Below are 21,912 nucleotides of genomic sequence, written 5' to 3'. Positions count from 1 at the left end.
CAGCTCCCCCCCTCCATCCAGCCCGTCTAACGCAGCGAGCGGGGTTCTGCGGGGACACGGGCTCTTTTCCTCTCTCTTCTCCTGGGAGGGGAACCGGAGAGGAGGAGGAGTGAATCCCCAGTGGGGAATCCCGGGGGACAGGCGGGGAGCGGCTCTGTCCCCCCGCTGCCGTGGGTTCCCACGCGGGTCAGCCCGGCGCGTGTGTGCGCGACACTCGCTGCTTTCTAGCCTTTTTTTTTTTTTTTTTTTTTTTAAGGTCTTTTTTTTTTTTTTTTTTGAAGACGTTAAAATGTGTCAAACGCCAAATTTAAGTTTCTTTCCAGGTCGGGGAGGCGGTGGGGCGAGAGCAGTGAGGGTGGGCAGGCAGGGCCGGGCATGGGGACAGGGTGGGCACGGCGGAGGGCAGTGGGCAGGGCAGAGGAGCCGGGCTGCCCTCGGGCTCCGGCCGTAGCTGTCGCTGGAGCTGCCGGCTCCGTCATCTCTTCCTGCCTGAGCTCAGCCAGGCCACTTATTCCCGATGCTGGGGCCAGGCTTTGGCCGGCAGCCTCGCCTGAGTTTGCCAGGGGTCCCAAAATACGCGCCAGAGCAGATTGAGGACGGGTTAGTGCTGGTTTTAGCCGCAAGGCCGGTCTCGGTGCGTGCGAGGGGTGAGCCCAGGGCACGGATACCCCTCCCTAGCTCTGCACAGCCCCTCTCCAGCTCCACCAAACCCAGCTCCGCCCGCGACCGTCCCAACTTTCCGTACAGAAACACGGCAGTGCCTTACGCTTCCCAAATGTGTCTGGTGCGTTTCTGCCGGAGCCACGGAGCATCCCCCGGGCTGTCACAGCCCAAACCTCTCCCCCTGCACACCCCATCATCCCCGGGCTGCCTCGGCTCCATCCCTGCGGGAAGCGGGCACAGCTCCTGCCCCGAGAACCCAGGTCCAGCCCCTGCCTGTGGGTGCCAGCTTCCACTCTGCTTGCCTGTTTGTTTGTTTGTTTGTTTTTAAGACGACGTGGATTTGTTTATAAAATTGACTCATGGCCCTTTGAAACAAATTGTTATTAACCTTCCCCTTCTGAGCGTTTCATAATCACAGATGTTAGTTTGGAGATGATATCCAAACATCCCAGGGGTACTTTTGATAGCTGCATGGGCGGGGATTGAATGTGGCGGTCGGATATTAAATCAGCGGGATACAGAATTACTTTTTTTTTTTTTTTTTTTTTTTTTTTCTCCACAAACCCGAGCTAGCTAAATAGTTTCCCCCTCTAACTCTGATATGCATTTCACAATCAATGGCGAGGATATTTGCATATATCGTGCCTGGGTGTGGGTTTGTACATCGCATGTGCCACATCCTGCCTTAACAGGGAGCGGAGGAACACCTTCATTAAACCTCTGTGCTCAGATGCTCATTGAACAGAATTACGGGGAAAATGCGTTTAATTAATTACATGGAGGGGCTGGTTGGCGCGAGCAAGTGCAGATGTATTTTTGTTCGGCCCTGAAATACTTTCCTGCGTTGGTTATTTTGTTGGATTAGTTTGTATTTCTCTCTCTCTCTCTTTTTTTTTTTTTTTGTTTGTTTGTTTGTTTGTTTGTTTTTTACTGGACTCTGCTGCTCTGGCTAGAAGGGAAGGAGCCTGCCCCGCTAGATGGAGACGGGAAATCTCAGGGAGAGCTGCCTGCCAGGATAAAACGCTGCCAGCCGTGTGACTCCAGGGCCAGTCCTGCCTCTACCCTCGCCCCGGCGCAACCGGATTTTGGGGGAGGCTGTGACTCGGCTTCGGGGCTGTTGTGGGTTGGGGTTCTGCCTTTTCCAAAACAAAAAAAGCTGCTTCAAAAAGGGCTTGTTGCTTTGCTAAAATTGCAAAAGGCGTCTGTGCGGCAGCTCCTCCTGTAAAAATAATTTAAAATTTTAAATCATCGAGGTCTAACTCAGCTGTGCCGTCCTTCCCGAGCCAGCGGGGAGCCGCTGCCCGGGCGTGGGAGCGCGTTCTGGGCGGCGCACGGGAAGCAGCAGCCGCTCAAAGGGTGGCGAAGGCAGCAGCGGAGCGAGTCCCTCCGAACCTGCGCCTCTCCACTCGCCAGCACTTCCCAAAACATCAGAGGCAGGTGAGAAGTGAGGCAATCGCTGCTCCCACTGAAGGCACGGCTTACCAATGGCAAATATTTTGTGTTTTGGTCTGGATAGAATTCAAGCAGCAGGGAGATATTATTGTCTGTCCTTGCTCCACAGGCTGGACTACCTTGGAGAAGTTTCACTGCTAATTTTTTTAACCCAAAATTATATATTCCTGCTGGTGTCACACATCTGTTTTCTGTTCCCAGCATTTCTTACCAGGCTGGGTAAAGACAGGTGTAAACTCCACTTCTGCCTGCACTCTTAAGAGCAAGGCAAATTTTTCCCCCTCTGCAGGTTTAGTGGCTCCCTAAAAAAATACAAATAATATCTCCGTGGGACTTATCAACCCTTGTGTAACACACCTACGGTGCTGTTTTGTAAGGTCGTACAATGGAAGCTATTTTTCAAACCAGATTTAAAACTCTTCTGAAGTGCCCACAGCCATCGATTTTCTCCCAAGGGATTAAAAATCACCTGCCTCCTTTAATGGAGGTGACCAAAAAATAAATATATATATATACCAAAGGCACGCAAACCAGAGAGGCTGGAAAAATAAAACAAAATAAAAAAAAAAAAAAAGATGGGAAGCAGGAGCCTGCAGCATCCTGGTAGCATCCCTGCACTCAGCCCTGGTCCCAGCTCCTCCGGGCAGGTGAAGCCCTTGGTGCACCATCCCAGCAGCAGCTCCACTCCTGGAGAATTTTGCCCTTTGCAGAATACATCCCAAAGCAGCAGCTTGAAAAAAAAAATAAAATACAAAATAAAATTTTAAATGCATCTTTTCCCCCCACCACCATTCTCCTCGGTTTTATCTGGGAGCGTGTCCCCTGCAGCAGAAGCGACCCTGAGGGTGAGTGAGGCTCTGCCCTCCTCCCTCTCCTCCCTGCAGAAAGCTATTTCGGAGCTCTTGTGCCCTTTGTCACAGCAAGGCGGATGATCGTTTTATTTTTGTCCAGCCTGTCCTAAAATCTTGGTACTGTCATTTCCCGGGGCTGCCAAGTATTTTACAGGGTGCCTGTTTCCGTGGCGTGGCATCGGCAATATTCCATCCCCTCTTTCCGAGCTCCAGGGTTACGCGTTTTTCTAGCAGAGGTTTTCCAAACGCAGCCTGTCAGAGCATCATCACAACACCGGGTATTTAAAGTCTTGAAAAGGTGAAACCTGTTGACAGTACGTGAGATTAAAGAGATTTTCCTTTCCATTTTCAGCTCCTTTTGAGCGGGAGGAGGAGTGCCCGAGAGGGGCTCGGTGCCGGCTGGCGTTCGTCCTCTCCTTCAGCCTAGGAATGAATCCCCCAAAGTTCCCTCATTAAGTCAAAAGGCTGATGAAACGCCTGGCTGCAAAACCACCTCTCTCAAAAATCGCCGCGGATTTTACCCCCACCACATACTCCCGAAAAGAATTGCAACTACGAAATAGTCCCCATTGCAGCTCCAACACTCAGAAGTGCAGTCTGAAGGCTGTATGATCATTTTGGGATATATATTCCCGAATAGCTCTATTGTAACGTCTGAGTGACACGGGTTTGATTTCGTAATAAAATGGGTGCTTTGGTTGGTTTTTTTTTTTTTTAATTATTATTTAATGGAGTCCTCGAGAATCGAAACACACAAAATGCAGCGAGAATGTTCACAATGTTGAGAACACAGTTGTAAATAGAAACATTCATATTTCATCCGATTATAAATATTTGATACTGCAATTGTAAAATGCACATGTTTTATAAACTGGAGAGAAGAAAAAAAAAATCCTTTGCTTTCTTGCTAAAAGGCAAAGTCATTTAATCCTGGCTCCTAAGCAGCTGATGGTTATTCACAGAATTTAAAATTACAGTTTTTATTTTATAGCTGGATTCTTTCCTTCCTTTTTTTTTCCTTTTTTTTTTTTTTTTAATTTTATACTACTATGTACAGTGTGTATCTATTAGAGCTGCAAAATAAAGAGGTTTTAAGGCAAAGCGAGAAGTTTTCCCCCCCAACAAACAGCGTCGCAGGAGAACCCGTTCCTGAGCAGCCGCCCACGCACACCCGGGACAAATCCCCCTCCGGAGCGGGGAGAGGGACCCCACGGCCCGGGACAAACGGGTTAACGCAGCGCAGCGCCTCGAACCCCCCAAAAAACGCCGATTTCGGGGAGGTGCGTGCGTGAGGAAGGGGCGTGCGGGGAGCAGCACCCACCCGCACGCTGCCACGGAGCGGGGACCGCGCTGCGGAGGGGAAGGGACAACTAAAAACGGGACTTTTTGGGGGGAGGGGGGGGGGCTAAAACGCTCCCAAATGTTTCGGGGAGGTGATGCCGGAGCGGAGCCGGGTCCCACCCCTCGGCTGCCCAAACGGAGAGGCAGCGGGGCCGTGGGGAGCAGCATCCCAGAGAGGCTCCCGCTTTTCCGAGATGGGGTTCCCCAAGTTTTCCCAGCAAGTTGGAAGGGTGGGCTGCTCACCCCATCTCCATCCAGCATCCACGCCTGCATTGCGCATTCACGGGCGCCCGTGGCTCTCGTTGGCGGTGATGAAGGAATAGAGGCTTAGGAAAGGACCCCGGGCATGTTTCAAGACGGTGCTTTGAGACTTGTCTCCCTAATGTTATTTATATTTTTTTCCTCTTTCTTTTAAAATTAAATTCTCCTCGTCTATCCCCAAAATCAGCCCCGGACACCCCAACTCCAAAAGAAACAAAAAAACCAAAAAAACAAAAAAACAAAAAACACTACAACCACCAAAAAAAAAAAAAAAAAAAAAAAAGGAAAAAAAAAAAAAGAAAAGCTTAGGGGTGGGGTGAAAAAAAAGTTAAAACTCATAGAACGAATAGGAGAACTATTTATTCGGTTCACAGTCGTGTGAAATGCAGCAATAAAAATCTTTGGACTTCAGCAAAAGTTGTTTTTAATTTTTTTTTTGAATTTCAAAAAACAGCGTCCAATGTCCATTAAAACTGCGCTTAAGTCTATAAAAAAGTAACTTAAGCTTAAAAAAAAAACCTTAAAGATAGCATCTAAAAACTTCATAAAACAACAACAACAAAAAACCAAAAAATCCAGAAAAAACAACGAAACCAAACAACAAGCCCAAGCCCCCGAAAGCAAAACCAACCGACCAAAAAAAAAAAAAAAAAAAAAAAATTATAATCAGATATCTTGGATTTTTACACCACCTTACCTGTAAATTATATATACATAGAATATTGCAGAATTATATCTAATACACAATATTTTCACTATTAATGCTGGTATAATCTTTATACACTGGCCCTTATGTTTCTTTTTTATTTTTTTTTAATTAAATTATTGCATTGTATAAACTTTGACTGCAAACGGCCCCCCCACCCCTGCCTCCCCCCTCCCTCCCTCGCTTCCCTCCCACCCCCTTTCCCTTGGCTATTCACTGTCCGACTTGCCGTCTTTCGCCGTGGTGGAGTGGTTGTAGAGCCCCTGGGCCATGAGGTGCACTGCCAGGGAGTTCTTACTGCCCGTCGCCTTCTTGATCTTGGCTCGTTTGTTCTGGAACCAGATTTTGATCTGGGACTCGTTGAGCCCGAGCTCCTGGGCCAGGCTCTGCCGCCGCTGCTCCGTCAGGTACCGGTTCGTCTGGAACTCGGCCTTGAGTCTCTGCAGCTGCTCGGCGGTGAAGGCGGTGCGAGGCCGCTTGTCCTCCTTGTTGGGGTTCTTCTTCTTTGGTTTGCGGGAGCGGGGACCTACGGCCGGGAGAGAGGAGAAGCACCGACACCGCCACGCTCTGCTGCGGGCGGCGGCTCCCCTGGCAGGGGAAGGAGCCCGCTTTGTGCCTCGGCTGCCAGGGATGCTCGGGAGGCGGCGGAACGGGAGCCGCAGCCCCGCTCGCCGCCCGGCCGGGCCCCGCAGCCCCCCAGCCCTTCCTCCCCAGCCACAACCGCGTCCCGGGAATGCCCGGCGAGCAAAGCGTGCACCAGGAGCAGAATTTTGTACCCTGAACAATTTTTTTTTTTTTTAAAGAAAACCTCTATGCTTTTTTACTTTCCTCCCCCCCACCTTTTTTTTTTTTTTTTTTTTTTTTTTTTTTTTTTTTTTTTTTGAGTAGAGATAAAAATTCTAACGGGAATCCTCTCGCAGTTTACTTGGTCAGAAGCATTCCGCCTCTCCGCTGCAGTGCCCATATGGCGCTGCACGGCCCGACCCGAATCGCCGGGATTATTCTCGGGAATATTATTCTCGGCAGCACAAGGAGCCTTTTCTGCCGGGCCGAGCCATTGTGAGGATGTATGTTAATTAAATATTAACAAAGGAGAGCACTGGAGAACAATGGAGTAAATTCCAATTCAGCTCTGAATATTACCTCTGAGTAAGAGTTTGTTTTCAGATATTACGAACTAATTTTCAACGCGTTTTACGATCCCTTCCTCAGCTAGCCGACTCCCGGGTGAAAATCCGACCTCGTCGCTTTTGTAAAAGAAAGACCCATATTTTTCCTTCTTTTCCCCGGGAGCAGATCTGCTGCCTGACGTTTCCCATGCCTTCCTCCAGTGTTTTCTACTTGTTTTTAACCGGGGTTTTACCGATCTGCCTGAGCCAGCTCTCCTGTCCCCACGGTAGTGGAAGGGCATTTTACCCCTCGCTTATTGTTTTTTTTTTATTATTTTTATTTTTTTTTCTTTTTTAGATAATTTCAGGACTTTGTGCACAAGCCCTTGCCAAGGGACGGACTCTGCCAAAGAAGTTTCCCGGCTCTTGGAAATGTCCTCCGGCCCCCACAGAGCTGACCTACAGCATATGGGGGGAAATTAAAAGAAAGAAAAGAAACAGCGGCGTCTCGGAGGCCTCTTTCAGAGAAATAAACGATCGCGGATTGTTTTTGGCGAAAAAAGACTAACCAAAACAGGGCGAGGCCTATGGAAATGCCACTTCCCCTTCCCAAAACCCAGGGCAGGGGGGCTTTCCCGGCAGGGAAAAGGAGAGCTCGCTGGGAGGATGAGCGGGGAGCCCCAAGACAGGGGATTTTTCCCTCCCTTTTTGACAAAACTCGTCAGTTGGTGGGAAATGCCCCGAGCTCAGGCGGCCTCGGCTCCGCCGCGGCGGCGGGGACAGAGGGAGGGACCCCGTTCACTCCTCGTCCCCGCGGCTCCGCGCACCCCCAGCCCACCCTTCATCTTCATGCATTTTCGGGTCGCTTTAAGCAACTCGCCAACAAAAAAAAAAAACAAAAAAAACAAAACAAACAAACAAAAAGCAAAACCCAATCAGGAAAAAAAAAAAAAAAAAAAAAAAAAAAAAAAAAAAAAAAAAAAAAAGACCAAAATAAACCCAGAAGAAGACGGAGAGCGAAAGGAGAGCGGGGTCTCTCCCTCTCCGCTTCCCGGCCTGGCGGGCGGGCGGCGGCGGCCCGGGGAAGGGGCTGCGGCCGCGGGGAGCAGCGCTTACCTGAGGAGGGCCGGTCCGAGTACCGCGTGCAGTACACCCAGGCGGGCCACAGCATGGGCTGGTTGCCGGCGTTGGAGCTGGCCTGGGAGCTATCCGAGTCCGAGCTCACCGAGAGGTCGCCGCCGCTCAGCCCCCGCGCCTTCAGGGCCGCCTCCAGCGCCGCGGGGTCCCCCCCCTTCTTGGCGGCGCCGTGCAGGGCCAGCCCGGCGGGGCCGCCCTCCCCCCGGCCCGGCGAGCCCGCCCCGCCGCCGGGCAGCGCAGCGCCGGGGGCCGGCGCCGCGGCGGGGCTGCGGCGGCTCTCCGCGCCCGGCCGCCGGGGCTCTCCGTCGGGGCCGCCCGCCTCCTTCCTCCGCCCGAACTCGGGCCGCAGGATGTTGTCGATGAAGAAGTTGGTGATGCGGTGCGGGTGCGGGTGGGGGTGCGGGGGGTCACCGGGGGGGAGCAGCAGCCCCCGCCGCCCGACGCCGCCGCCGCCGGGCTCCGCGTCGCCGCCGGACTCCTGCGGCTCGGCCGCCTCCTCCCGGGGGCTCCGGCCGCCCTCCTCCATGCTGCGCGGCCGCCCCGCCGACGGCTCCGCTGCCCGCCCGCCGCCGACCGGGCGCTGCCGAGCGCTGGCTGTTGTTGCTGCTGCAGTCGCTTGTTCTTTATTTTAATTTTTAATATATATATTTATATATATATATTTATATATATGTATATATACACGCGAACACACAGGTGTCTATTTGCTTTCGCTTCTCCTGGCTTCGCCCGGCATTCAAAATCCAGAGTTCGGGAAAAAAAAAAAAATTGGAAAAATAATTAAAATTAAGAATAAATTTTAAAAAATTAAGAGACAAATGCAGGGAGACCCGCAAGCCAGCAGCCGAGCCTGCACCACTTCCAACTTTGCCAAAAAAAATGAAAACACAGGGGCTCCGGTCCTCCCGCCGCCGCTCGCCGCCTCCCGCCGCCGCTCAGCCGCTCGGTCCCGCGGCGCGCTGCCGCCTGCTCCCCCGGCCGCCGCCGCCGCCGCGCCTCATCCGCGGAGGAAAAATTAGCGATAATAAAAATAATAATAATCGGGGAGCGGAGGGGGGGTGCAAGAGAAAAAACGAAGCGCCGGTGTCGGGGCGGGGTGTAGGCGGGCTCTCGGCAGCCGGTGTCCCGCGGAGGGCAGGGCGGTGAGGGGCGCCCCGCGGGGCTCCGGCCGGCAGCGCCTCGCCCCGCGCCGCCCCGCGCCCGCACATGCGGGGGCCGCCGCGGGTGGGGGGGCGTCCCGCCCTGCCCTGCCGCCCGCCCTGCGCCGCGCTACGCCCCGCCGGCCGCCGCCGCCGCGCCCGGGCACTTCCACTCGGGTTGTTGTCCTTTAGGTTTTAACGGGGCCCCCGCCGCTGACGTCGCGGGCCCGGGCGCTCCGACACGTGCCTCGGGCCAATGGAAGCCCGGGCGAGCGCACACGTGGTGCGGGGCGCCCCGGTAAGTGACAGCGCCCACGCCCCTCCCCCGGACGGGCCCGGGGCCGCGGGGATGCGCGGGGGGGAGCCGGGGGTGCCCCGCCAAGGGGAGCGCACCGCCCGCCTGTGCCCCCCACCCCTCACCGGCCGTGAGTTACCGGGGGTTTAATCGCCCCGGTGTTTACCGGGGGAGGGGGCCGGCATCCCACAATTCCTTGCAGAAACGCATAAATAATATTAAGCGAGCGGCGGCGATACAAAGGGGTCCGGGGGGGCGGAACAGGCCCGGCCCGGTGCCCGCGGGCTGCCCGGGGGTTGCGTCCCCTCCCCGCAGCGCGGTTCGGCCGTAATTGACTCGTCCTTCCCGCAGCCGGACAGCAGCTTTTGATCTGCCCTGACTGCTCCCCGAACGGCATCGCGGCGCCGTGCTGCCCCCCAAAACACCGGCCCGTCACCCTCTGGACCCCCCGAAAAACCATTGCCTCTTTAGAACGGGAAAGCTAACGCAGCTTCTTGGCTTGTCTTTAGGGAGAAATACCCCGAAACAAAATTAGGGAGCAAGGTGCGGCTGGATGGATGGATGAAGGGTTGGGGCAGCCGAACAGGTTGCGGGGTCGGATCCTCCGCGGGGACCACGAGAGAGGAGGGAGAAGGCGGGAGCGGATCCTGCCCCCGCAGCCGGGCCGAGCTCCCGGTCCGGGCCCGCACGGTGTCACCGCCCCGACGGGGCGCACACCGAGAGCTGCGAGCCCCGCCGAGGGCCGAGCGGGGTCGGGAGGTGTTGGCTCGGCCTCGGTGTCCGCAGCATCCCGACCGTCGGCTCTCCCGCCTAAGTGACATTTTTATTTGGAGGTGGCTTCCCTGCGGTGACACGCGTCACTCACCACCTTGAAGGAAAGGGACAGTGAGCCTCTTCTTCCTCTCCTTTTTTTTTTTCTTTTTTTTCTTTTTTTTTTTTTTATTCCCTGTTTGCTTTCCCTTTTCTTATCCTTTTTATTTCAATTTTTTTTTCTTTTCCTTTATTCTTTTATTTGTATTTAAGTTTAATTTCATCTCCCTATTTTCTTCGTATTTCACAGCGGGTCGGGTCCACAAGCAAAGACCAGCGATGGCTGATCCAAAGTTGTTTTGCTCAAACAAGCACCCAGAGGTTAATTTCTTCAAGAGCCCCATGAAAAGCGATTAGCCTGTCTCCCAAGAAGTATTTTCTAATTACTTGGAAGCTCTCGCTTTACTACTACCCCATAATTAAACGTGTTCAAGGTGCTGCACTTCAAATATTTCGCTCCCGGGCGGACCCAAGTTACCGATAAAAACTTTAAACCTCCTTGAACCCCTCGTTACCTGCCAGCTCGCTGCTGGTGTAGTATTAACCTTCCCATTCGTTATCCCGCTCCTTCGCGGGGATATTTCTACCCTACATAGGACAGGGAGTAGAATTCTGAGGTAAACTCCGAAGCAGGAGATAAACAAAGCTGTACAAAACAATTACTGCATCTGCCTGTCCTCTGACAATAATCCAGCACCTCAGGTATGCAGAGGCAGCGGGGGGTGAAGGGGTGATCTGATACCGAACCGAAGAAATCTGAACGGTCTATTTTTTTTTTTTTCCAGGGTTATTTTTATCTGGGAGCTCAATCTCTGTAGAAACATTCCCCAGCAGCACTATTGCTCGCCGGTCTGTGATCGCCTCGCAAGAGGCATCGCGGCTTGCGGGGGTTTTTCCTCGGGAACCACTGCGGGTCACCAGGAGAGGTGGCTTGAAAATGGGAGTTTGGCTTCGTTTGCTTCTTTGCTTCAGCCCCTCCTCGCAGACCCAGTGCCTGCAAATGTCACCTCACACCAGCCATATTTATTTTCCTTACGCTCTCCGCGTAGTTTCAACGAGGCTTATTCCATGCTGCCACCCTTTTAAAAATTTATATGTTTTCTCTCCCTCAAACAGATGAGTGTGCGGGTGCAGCGGTATCCTCACACCCTGCACTTTGCTCGGCGCTTTTGGTTCTGAGAACTTTGGAAACGGGATGACAGCCGTGGAGATCGGTGCGGGGAAGGAGGGAGGGAGATTGCGGCCGACCCCCGCCCGCCGGCGGGCAGCGGGCAGGCTCCGCGGCCGGGCTCCTGGATTGTTCGTGCCGCTCCTCAGAGCAAACCCTCCTTCCAGCTTTCCCCCACGCTCGGGGGAAAATAAAACCAAACCAAACTAACAAACACCGATGTGCTGCTGAGAAACCAAAATGCCCAGAGCGGTAGTGGAAGCCAAGGGAGGTGATGCACCTCCCGTTCTCCCAGTGTTGAATTGCTGACTGCAAACGCAGGCATGCACCAAATTTCGGCGGGTTTACAGCCATTCCCCCATCTGTAGCCAGTCCCTGCCCGTGCCGCCGGGGAAGGTCTGGCAGCGACGCTGCCCCGTGGGCACAGCCTGGGCACATCGGTGCCACCCCGGCAGCCCCCATGTGCCTCCCCCTCACACCCGGCATCACTTTTCTTTTTCCAAGCGAAGCCTTTGAGGCAGCTTTGCCAGCGCGTTGGAGCTGCTGGCGGAGGACAGAGGAGAGGGGAGAGGTCGCTGCTCCTTTGCCAGGCTGGCCGTGCCGCAGGCGGTGTGCCCGGCGCTGCCCGGCTCTCCCTGGGCTCTCCCATCAATTTTTCAAGGGGAGAACCAGCAGCAAGCCCTGCCTAGCCCTATCCAGGCTTTCCTGGAGCCGGCGGGCCGGGAGAGCTCAGCCAGCACGGCCGCATTTCCTTAGTGCAGCCGGGTTCTCACTGCACCACCGAAAACCGCAAAAATGAAAAACATGAAACCTTCGTATTTTCCCAATTCCCCCCATGCCGGGCAGGATGAAGGGCGCTCTGCAGTCGCCGGGACCCCATCCCGCAGCCTGCCGTGGGACCGGCAGCGCCCATCCATCCACTTCACGCGGGAATACTTTCCCATCAACGGGGGCACACAGATGGGTTGGAAATCCTGGTTTCCACTTTCTTGCAGGATCATGAAAATTTCATGAGCTGCTCGTGGCCAGGGCAGAGCCGCGCCTGGCCCGGCCCGAGACGGGGCTCCCCGCTGAACGGAGGAGGGCACCGGTGTGGGGCACGGAGGATGCTCGGGAGGGAACGGATGAGGGTGAATGTCAGAGACTCGACTCGGGAAAGCAGCGTTGGGTCACGGCTGCCGTTCGCAGCAAGGAGTGACGGGGAGCAGCCAGCCCCCACCGCCTCCCCTTCCCACGGGAGGGAGGATGCGCGGGTGGGGTGGGAGTGCCGGCCCCTGGCTCGCCCTGCCCCTGGCCCGGCCCTGCCCCTGGCTCGCCCTGCCCCTGGCCCTGTCCTCTAGCTGCCCTGTCCTTCCCCTGTCCTCCCGGGTTCCTCTTCTTGCCCTGCCCCTGCCCAAGAGGAGCAGCGCCCTCCTGTCCAACCCTCCGGATGGAGCTGGGGACAGCTTTCCCGGCCACAAAACGGTCAAACCACAATAGTAAAAGCTTCTAATTCTGCCAAAAATTAGGTACAAAGTAAGGGTAAACAACAGCCCAGAATACGCTATAATATGGTGGTCGGTGAAAGGAGGAGGAAGAGAAGAGAAGAGAAGAGAAGAGAAGAGAAGAGAAGAGAAGAGAAGAGAAGAGAAGAGAAGAGAAGAGAAGAGAAGAGAAGAGAAGAGAAGAGAAGAGAAGAGAGAGAAAGAAGAAAGAGAAGAGAAGAGAAGAGAGAGAAGAGAAGAGAAGAGAAGAGGAAGAGGAAAAGAAAGAGAAAGAGAAAGAAGAAGAAAAGAAAAGAAAAGAAGAAGAAAACAGAAAAAAAAAGAAAAAGAAAAAAGAAGGAGAGAAAGAAGAAAAGAAAAAGAGAAAAAAAAAAAAGAAAAGAAAAAAAAAGAAAAAGAAAGAAAAGAAAAGAAAAGAAAAAGAAAAGAAAAGAAAAGAGAAGAGAAGAAAAGAAAAGAAAAGAAAAGAAAAGAAAAGAAAAGAAAAGAAAAGAAAAACCTCCACCCTGGGAAACCGCAGGGGCTGTGTTCGCTGCTCCGTGGCCGGACCCCCACAGCCCTCTGCGGCCAAGCTCTGGTCCGGCTACCCGAGCCAGCGAGGCCCCGCCAGGACGCTGGGTGACACTGGGTGACATTGGGTGACATTGGGTGTCGGTTCCCTCCCCGGAGTGCCTGGACTTTGTTTTGCCGAGCCGTCCTTTAAAAACCCAACAACCTGGAGCATAACCAGGGATGAAACTATCAGTCGCTGGGGAAAGTTTTTGGCCTGTGCAAAGAAATAGATCGAGACCCCTTGTTTAAAAAAACAATAAGAACAACAAAATCAAAACCAACTAAAATAGATTAAAAGATATAGCTGGGAGCTAAACCTTCTGCATGTGTCTTTAAGTTACAGCCACAGCACCTTTGTAAGGAAATAGAAACCCAGCCCCAGTTTCTTCCGCCCGCAGCTGGGTGGGACACGGGCGATGCAGTCCGACCCGGTCCGTCGGTCCCCGCCGGGGGATGCTCGGGCTCCGGCTGTGGTTCTGTCCTGGGCACGGTCCGCGGCTGAGACGGGCATCCGGCGCCTCTCCCGGAGCGGATCCGCGGGGAGACGGCCGGGATCGCCGTTCGCTCACTCATCCTTAGTTGTGGAAGCAGAAAAGCTTCCAAGAAGTACAAAATTATTTTCCTGAAAACCATTTTTATTTGATCTTAACAAGATGATGCGTCCGCCCGTTTCACACACACCCGCTATGTACCAGCGCCTACACCAGTGTGCACACCCGCGATGTCGCGACTGAGGAACGTTTCCCCGCTTCTCCCGTGACTCGGAGGAGTTAATCCGTGCAGACACAACAGGAGCTGTTGTGACGGTAAAGTTCGGCAACTCTACACCGACCCCAGCATTAGCAGGGGCTGGGGCGAGATGCTGGAGCTGCTCCTGCACTTTCCACATAGGCAGCTAATTCCCCTAAATTCCCTTGGATTTACACCTCGGCATTTACTCACAGCCAGAATAAAGCCACCGCTCTAATTAACTAGGTAATTTCCACTCCAGCTCCCCACCGGATAATCAACTTTTATGGTCTCTCGAAGGCTATTTTCCAGCTGTTGCGGACCGGGAGCCCAGCCGCCCTTGCCCCGCACCGCCGAGGCTCCGGGGTCGGACAAGCTCCGAGAGAGGTTTTGGGGAGTCTTTCCTCAGCAGGACCGGGCTCTCTGCACCTTCCCCGTCCTTCCCTGCCCGAGGCTTCCCGGCAATCCGGGGCTGGAGGGGCTCCTGTCGGCCCCATCCTGGGGGGGCCCACGACAGCCGCCCCCGCCCAGAGACGGGCAGGGCTGTGGGGCCGTCTGGCTCCTCCCGGTAAAGATGCGCCTTATCCTGGGTTGTCCCGGGCCGTGGGTGCCCCCTACCCCTCTCGAGGGACCGGGATGGGCGAGGGGCTCATCTCGCAGTGACGGGGCATGGCTCGGACACTCAGCACACACACTGCATTTCCTCGGGGTTTCCAGGAAAACAAAACAAGACCAAAAAATCCCCCAAACCCAAGCGAACAAAACCTAGAAACCACCCCGACCCCAGAACACAAATTACAAACAAAAAACTGCTTTTTCTTTTAACAAGCAACAAATAAAAGTGCAGTTCCCGGTGGGGTGCCCCTGTCAGCCAGGCAGGAGCGCTGCCCGCCGGAGCCTGGGCTCGGGCTGGCTGAGAACGGACGGGAGGATGCTCGATCTCTTCTCTCCTTGCTCAGAGGAAAGTTCCGCGGGAGGACTAAGAGCCCCGAGCCCCGTCCTTGCTCGTCCTTCTCAGCTTCCCCGCCCCACCCACCCGCTGTGGGACAACGACACCCTTCGTGTGCCCCTCTGCTGCCGTCGGGCCTGGGAGACGGCAGGGAGGAGCGGGAGTGCGACGGGGCAAGGCTGGGCCAGGGGCTTGAGGGGGCGAGGCCTCTGTCTATGCCCGTAGTGCCCATTTATTGGGGGGAACAGGGATAGGGAGAGCTGGCACGGTTGGGGATGGGCAACCCTTCCTTCCTTCCTTCCTTCCTTCCTTCCTTCCTTCCTTCCTTCCTTCCTTCCTTCCTTCCTTCCTTCCTTCCTTCCTTCCTTCCTTCCTTCCTTCCTTCCTTCCTTCCTTCCTTCCTTCCTTCCTTCCTTCCTTCCTTCCTCCCTTCCTCCCTTCCTCCCTTCCCTCCCTTCCTCCCTTCCTCCCTTCCTCCCTTCCTCCCTTCCTCCCTTCCTCCCTTCCTCCCTTCCTCCCTTCCTCCCTTCCTCCCTTCCTCCCTTCCTCCTTCCTTCCCTTCCTCCCTTCCTCCCTTCCTCCCTTCCTCCCTTCCTCCTTCCTCCCTTCCTCCTTCCTCCCTCCTCCCTTCCTCCTTCCTCCCTTCCTCCCTTCCCTCCTTCCCTCCTTCCCCCCTTCCTCCCTTCCCTCCTTCCCTCCTTCCCTCCTTCCCTCCTTCCCTCCTTCCCTCCTTCCCTCCTTCCCTCCTTCCTTTCCCTTTTCCCCCTCCCTAATTTTCCCTCTCTCTCTTTTCCCTATTTTCCCTTCTCCGACGGGAGCGCAACCCGGCACCCAGATCCCAGCGCCGGCTCTGCTCCGGTGCATCGCTCCAAAGCCGCCCCGGTGACAAGGCGGGGGCCACTGAGGATCTGTCCGTTCCGCATGCGGGCCCGTGAGAACAGTAAAACACCCCACCCAGGAACTTCAAAGCCGGGGTGTCACCTCCCTTGCCAGGCGGCAAAGAGGGGCGAGGGCGGGTTCCAGCCCGTCGCTGGGGTCTCAGGGCTGGGTGGGCTGCGGGAGTGCGCGGTGCCACAGCGCTGAGCTGCTGCCTTTTGTAGGTTGATGCCGTCATATTCTTTATTTTTTTTGTTTTCTAGTTTTCTTGGATTCCCGGGCTGTATTTATCTTGTCTGTCTGGGCCTGCTTCTCTAAGTCACTGTGTAAATTGAAAGGCTTTCCCCCCGCTTTTTCATCCCCTCCCCAGCTCACCACCTTTTTTTAATTAAAGCTTTTAACTCGCCTGGTGTTTACAGTCTTATGCAAAGTATCAAAACAAACAGACCCTGCCGAATACAAACACCAAAAAGAAGCTGGCCCCCCATTCTTACCCCTTTATTGTCAAAAAAAAAAAAGCGCATCTCACCATGTCATAGCTACAGTTCCAAAAGGAAATTGCTTTTATTTGTAAAGGAGGCTTTAAAAAGCAGTGACATGAAGGGGAAAAGCTCCTTAAGGGAGGAAGGTCATGGGGTTAGGGGTGAGATTAAAGGAGCTATCTTTCCACCTCGCAGGGAAAGCGGCGCTGGAGCATCTCCAAACCTGGGACAAGAGCTGCCGAAGGGAGGTGGAGGGGGCGAGTGAAGGGATCGATGCTGGGGGCCAGGGCTGGAAGAGGCCACTGGGCTCCAGGCAGTCCCTGGTGTCACGCAGGCACCTTTCAGCTGTCAAAAGGAGTGGATGCAAAGAGGTAAAATCCCTTCCTTCAATGCCTAAACCCTCACATTCCCTGTGTCATACAACAGGAAACATCACAGCGAGGGAAGCGGCCCCTCCGGAGCTCGGGCGGGCGGTGGGACACGGAGGGCGGTGGGATGCAGGGTGCTGCGCTTGGGGAAGGAGGCTGTGCCCCCTCCCCGAGGCTGCGGCCGCCGTCTATTTGTGGGAAGCTGGGCACAGCGACGGAAAGGAAAAGGGCCGCGCGAGCAATCGCCCCCAACCCTCCCTTCCCCTCCTCCGCATCCATCCGTGACGGCTGCGGTTTTTGCTGAATTAAGGTCCCTGGTGAAGGCGAGTCAGCGTGAGGGATGCGAGGGCACTTCCCTTCGCCTCCCCACAAAGGCGGCACCCTGCCTGGCCTCAGGCACGGACAGAAGCCGGGGCTCCGGGGTCAGCACCAACAAAGGTGGCTGCATCCTCCCTGCGTGCCCTCTGCCTTCCTGACCCCTCGCCAGTTCCTCTGCCCCTCTGGGTGGGCACGGAACGCTCCCCTCACCTGTCTCAAAACGGGGCTGTGCCCAGCCCTGTCCTGCAGAGGAGACTGGGGCCATTTCTGCCGGGCAGCAGGGTTGGTTTCATCAGGGATGGAAAATGTCTTTTGCACTGCTAAGAGGGATGCAAACAACCCTAAGAGTGATGCAAATGCTGATCTTGGCACTATCTAGGATTTGGGTCCTGGGCTGTCGATCTCCAGTGCTCAAGAGGTCTCCAGTAATTTGTGATCCCCTGGCACAGGAATGCGCCAGTGGTGACACTTCCCTTGCTCCTGGGCTGCTGCCAGCACAGGGGAGCCGCTGTGACGTTTCTCTGCAGCCCTGGAGAGATGTTCTGCAGGAAGGACATTTGGAAGGAGAGCTGTGGCCGTGCTTTCAGCTGGGATGAGGGTGGAGAGGGGACCACAATAGGTCTGCCTGACCCATTCAGAATTGCGAGAGCAGCGCCGTGAGCTCATTTTGCAAACCAGGATGCGGGCACAGGCTGCACGGGAAGCCGCAGGATGTTGCTGTGTGAAGTATTTGAGGCAAATATTAGCCAGGTGGCCACTTGCTGCCGTGACCCTGAGCAGACAGCTTTGTCCCTCCGTGTCTCTACGGAGAGGATGCTCACATACCGCCTCTCCTGCTCTTTCCTGCAGTCCCGGGGTTCTTTGACATTTGGCTCTGCGGCTTCTGCTTGGCGCTTCCAGTCCCCAAATCTATTCTCACTTTCTTCTCCAAAGTGCAGCGGCCACATTGTTCTCGGTATTTAGAGAGCGTGTGTGAGAATGGATGTGTGGGAGGCTGCTCGTCTCCTAAAATATGTGCATTTAAATGGTCCGAGGGAATTACCGACATTAGCCTGCTTTGTTTTTGGGTTTTATTAGTGTCATTCAGTAAATATCCCCCTGCAACCTGGGTAGCGAATGCCCAGCCGTGCTCACTGGAGATGCCACTTGGCACTCTGCCTGCCGCAACTGCTGGAGGACAGCAAATCCATCCCTCCTTGGCTCGCAGGCATTGGCGCTGCCTTAGCTTGTGCAGAGCTGGCTCCTGCGCCCGTCTTAGCCGAGTCACAGCTCCCCTGACTTATGGACTTATGTGCGTGAAGCATCTGCAGACGGTGCTGTCTGTGGAGACTCTCCCAGAGGTGTGGATTCCCCTCACTCGGCAAACACCAGCGGCTCATGTGGACCAGGAATTTGTCCTTTCCTTTCCCCTTACCTTTCTGCATCATCGGTTTTATATAAAACCACTGGATAGACCAGAAAGCCTAGCACACACCACTCACTGAGAATTGACTGGGTATTGTAGATACACACTGCTTCTATAAATATTTATGGAGTTACAGTCAGCCTTGGTACGGGCAAACAAATGTAAATAACGCCATGCACTCCTAGTGTGCTCCGGATGGTGCTGTGAGCAGGAATAGCAGTTCCTTGTGAAATCAATTTAATGAATCACTTATAGTAGGAGGGAAATAATCCCAGCAGCATTATTATGCCTAATGGCAGTAGCATTGTGATGATGGCTGTGTTATCCAGCAAACCTCTGCCTGGGAGCATGGGCATGGGGACAGGAGACTTTTCCCAGCAGAGGAAGATGAAGGTGAGATGTGGGTACAGGTGACAAATGAGAAAGTAAGTGTTGAATTTTCCTGGCTGCTACACATCAGGATGGTGTGAGTGAGGTTGACTGAGGTAGTGGCTGTTGGAGCAGAGAGGGACACTCTGGGCAGGACTTACTGGGAGGGAGGATGGTGAGCAGGGGTGGATGACCTAAAATGGGTGGCCTCGTGTGGGTCCCTCTGGTATCAAATGTTCCCAAGCAGAAAGGTTTTTTTTTTTTTCCAACAGATTTCGTCTCTTAAATGTCTGCACTCTCAGCCAACACTGCCAAAACTTCCCAGGACATGGATGTCTTGAATTTTTCATCTCTGCCAGAGAAGGGAAGAGATGAACAGTTCCATGATGAAATCTCCATTTCAAATCAGAATTTCTCATGTCTGTGACATGAGTGACTTCATTTTTCTCTTTCACCGAAGTCATTCTCAGCCCATAGAATCATAGAATTGTTTGTGTTGGAAATGACCTCTGAGATCATTGAATAGAGCCGTGGTTAACCCAGCACTGCCAAGCCCACCATAAACCTTGCCCCCGAGTGCCACATCTGTATGTTTTTTAAATCCCTGCAGGGATGGTGTCTCCAGCACAGAGTTGTGCTCCACACAGAGTTGTTTTGTTTTCATGAGCTTTTGGATGGACACTGTATTGCATTAACATTGGCATTTATTAATATAGAACACTTAAGCACCTTTTTTTTTTTTTTTTTTTTTTTTTTTTTTTTTTTTTTTTTTTTTTTTTTTTGTGGCATCTTTTTCTATTCTAATGAATGAAGTGAAGCTATGTGAAAGACAACCAGAAACGCCAGAAATGCTGTTCTTCAACTTTCTTATTGAAATCAAAGATCTTATTTCAGGAGCTGAATCCTGCTCCTTATTGCAGCACCCAAAATGTGGAGTAGCTCCATGGGGCTAAACCCCTTTCTTTCATTGATGAACTCATGATGGGAGCAGGCACAGGTTTCCTGTGGCTGAGGACAGGCTGTGGGCAATCAGCTGGGAGGAGATGAATCCAGATGGCAGCTGAGTTGAGCAGGAGCACAAAAATAAAAGCAGGAATTTTATGAAACTTTGGCTGAGGGGACAGAGGAAAAAACCAGATAAAACAGCCTGAGATTGTATACTAGCTCAAAGCACCCAGTTAGAAACCACAGTGCATTTTGGAGCACCCCTGGTGTAGGTCTGGGGTTTATTCAAACTGAAGATGCTCCAATTGCCATTAAAGCCCCCTACTCTGGCTCCTGCTGCCAAGCAAAGCTGGAAAAGATTTGAAGTGAGATGCAGCTGGAGTCTTCACGAAAGCAGATGCTGAATATCAAATTGGAGAGAAATTAGGACAACGATTTCTGTGAGCTTTGAAGGCAAAGGCTGTTTGTTTAGCCTTAAAGGAAACAGGCTGCTCCCATTCCCACTTCGCTTGCCTCAGCCTGGGAGGCATCCCTGCCTCTTCCAAAGGCCAAATCCCTGCCAGAAGGGGCGGGGAGCCGGTTTCGGTGGCGCTGGGCGGGCAGGGAGCGGGGTGGGAGCGGATTCCTCGCTGCTCCGTGCCCGGCACAGGCGCAGGTCAGCGGGTCAGCGGGGCCGGAGCTGCCCTGATCCCCCTTCACAGGGGAAATGGAGCGACAGAGACTTCGCTCCAGCACAGTGGCCACTTTGAAAAAATGTTCCAGGCAGATAATTTATCAGGTTTAATTGCTCTTTAATCCCCCTGATCGGCCTGGCGTGGAGAAATCCCCTCTGAATGGGGAAGCCTGTTTGAAAAGACCCAGGGAGGCTGGGAGGGATGGAGGAAGGGATGGGAGGATGGAGGGAGGATTAAAGGAGGGGAAAAAGGGGAAGAAGGAAGGAAGGAAGGAAGGAAGGAAGGAAGGAAGGAAGGAAGGAAGGAAGGAAGGAAGGAAGGAAGGAAGGAAGGAAGGAAGGAAGGAGGAAGGAAGGAGGAAGGAAGGAAGGAAGGAAGGAAGGAAGGAAGGAAGGAAGGAAGGAAGGAAGGGAGGAAGGGAGGAAGGGAGGAAGGGAGGAAGGGAGGAAGGGAGGAAGGGAGGAAGGGAGGAAGGGAGGAAGGGAGGAAGGGAGGAAGGGAGGAAGGAGGAAGGGAGGAAGGAAGGATGAAGGGAAGCACACTGATGGATGGACATAGAGATTGAGAGAACTCGAGATTGAGGGAAGGAAAGAGAGAGGGAAGGAGGGAGTGCCTTTTGCCACTCAGCATGACCTCTCTCTGCAGCCTGGTGTCCTGCTGCTGATGCTCACAGCCTAAATGCCTTTCAGAGATTTTATCATGGGTTTTAAAACCCCTGGATCACCTCTCCTGTCTCCTGGATCCTCCTGTTCAGAGGAGGCCAGACCAAACTTGGTGTTTCTCGATCATGCCCACCCAGGGAATCATTCAAGGTTAGGTTGGACTGGGCTCTGAGCAACCTGAGCTAGCTGAAGGTGTACCTGCTCACTGCAAGGGGGTTGGACCTTCAAAGGTGAGTTGGAATCAGACATCAGAGCAAAATCAGACCTCTTTTCACAGGCAGGTGATAGTCGCTGTATGCAAGCAGAATAATCTGTGTAACTTTATTTTGGAAATAATGGATATTTGCTATTTCTTTGGTATGAAAACCTGACCAGCGAAGGACTTGTCCTGCCTCTGTTTTCATAACCCAACACCAGAACACCATTATTTTTCCTATTGGATGAGCCATTTCTTTTCAATCTACACGCTTTCAAAGAATTTCACCCTGCCAGTTCAAGGTGTATCTTGCCCTTTACTCTGTAGGCATCATTCAGGGTTTCTTACACATTGAAACCAGACTTTTACTTGCTAAGGTACAAGAAAAAGCACTCCAGTTAATTCCCAGTGTTAGAATATTTTACTGGGAACTTAAGTAAAGTCCATGGAACCCCAAGAAAAAGAAGCCAAGCTTTCCACTCCAGACTTCATCAGTTTTAAATCAAGAACACAAAACCAAGACTGATTTATTTTTTTTTTTTTTGCCAACTTTCAGTGAAGAAAAACCTCAAGGAAAAACTTTGTAGTGGGCATGTGTGAGCCATAGCACCAGCTGCAGAGTCTGAAGAGATGATCATCCTCTCTCCTTCAAACCCATCTCCAATTCTGAGCCAGAGTTTATCCCATTACATCCATCCCATGAGCTGCCAGCAGTGAGTTAGATGCCAGAAATGGTCTTTTTCTGGGGATGAGAAAGTGTGATCTGGGGATTTTGGACAGGTGAAGTGACACACTTCTGTTCTGCTCTGGCAACAAGCTGGTCTTTGACCAACCGATCAAATATTTTCACATTCAAAAGGTAGAAAAGATACAGTGAAAGACCAACAAGAACAATAATAACATATACTCAGTTTCTTTAACCCACCAGCACTACTTAGTTTAGGCAAAACCATGCATTGCTGTGACTAATT

At 53.2% G+C, this 21,912-nt stretch overlaps 1 protein-coding gene across 1 annotated transcript; it reads right to left on the bottom strand.

The window, feature by feature from the left end:
* Nucleotides 1-5,482: 5,482 nt before the first annotated feature.
* Nucleotides 5,483-8,829, bottom strand: EN2 (engrailed homeobox 2). The gene is made up of 2 exons (XM_079302821.1): nt 7,500-8,829; nt 5,483-5,800 (listed from the first exon to the last, which is right to left on the bottom strand). The coding sequence occupies exons 1-2, from the start codon at nt 8,044-8,046 to the stop codon at nt 5,484-5,486; spliced, it is 864 nt and encodes a 287-aa protein (XP_079158947.1). The 5' UTR covers nt 8,047-8,829; the 3' UTR covers nt 5,483.
* Between the last annotated feature and the right edge of the window lie 13,083 nt (nt 8,830-21,912).

This window comes from Erithacus rubecula (assembly GCF_903797595.1).
Source record: "Erithacus rubecula genome assembly, chromosome: 3".
Lineage (NCBI taxonomy): Eukaryota > Metazoa > Chordata > Aves > Passeriformes > Muscicapidae > Erithacus > Erithacus rubecula.
The sequence above is the reverse complement of the archived record's forward strand: the minus strand, read 5'-3'. Positions and strand labels throughout refer to the sequence as shown.

Bases quoted from the DNA above. Each gene is read 5' to 3' on its own strand.
- EN2 (XM_079302821.1), bottom strand. From the start codon at position 8,046: ATGGAGGAGGGCGGCCGGAGCCCCCGGGAGGAGGCGGCCGAGCCGCAG. The intron at 5,801-7,499 runs GTAAGCGCTGCT...TCCCGGCCGTAG, and splicing joins CTCGGACCGGCCCTCCTCAG to GTCCCCGCTCCCGCAAACCA.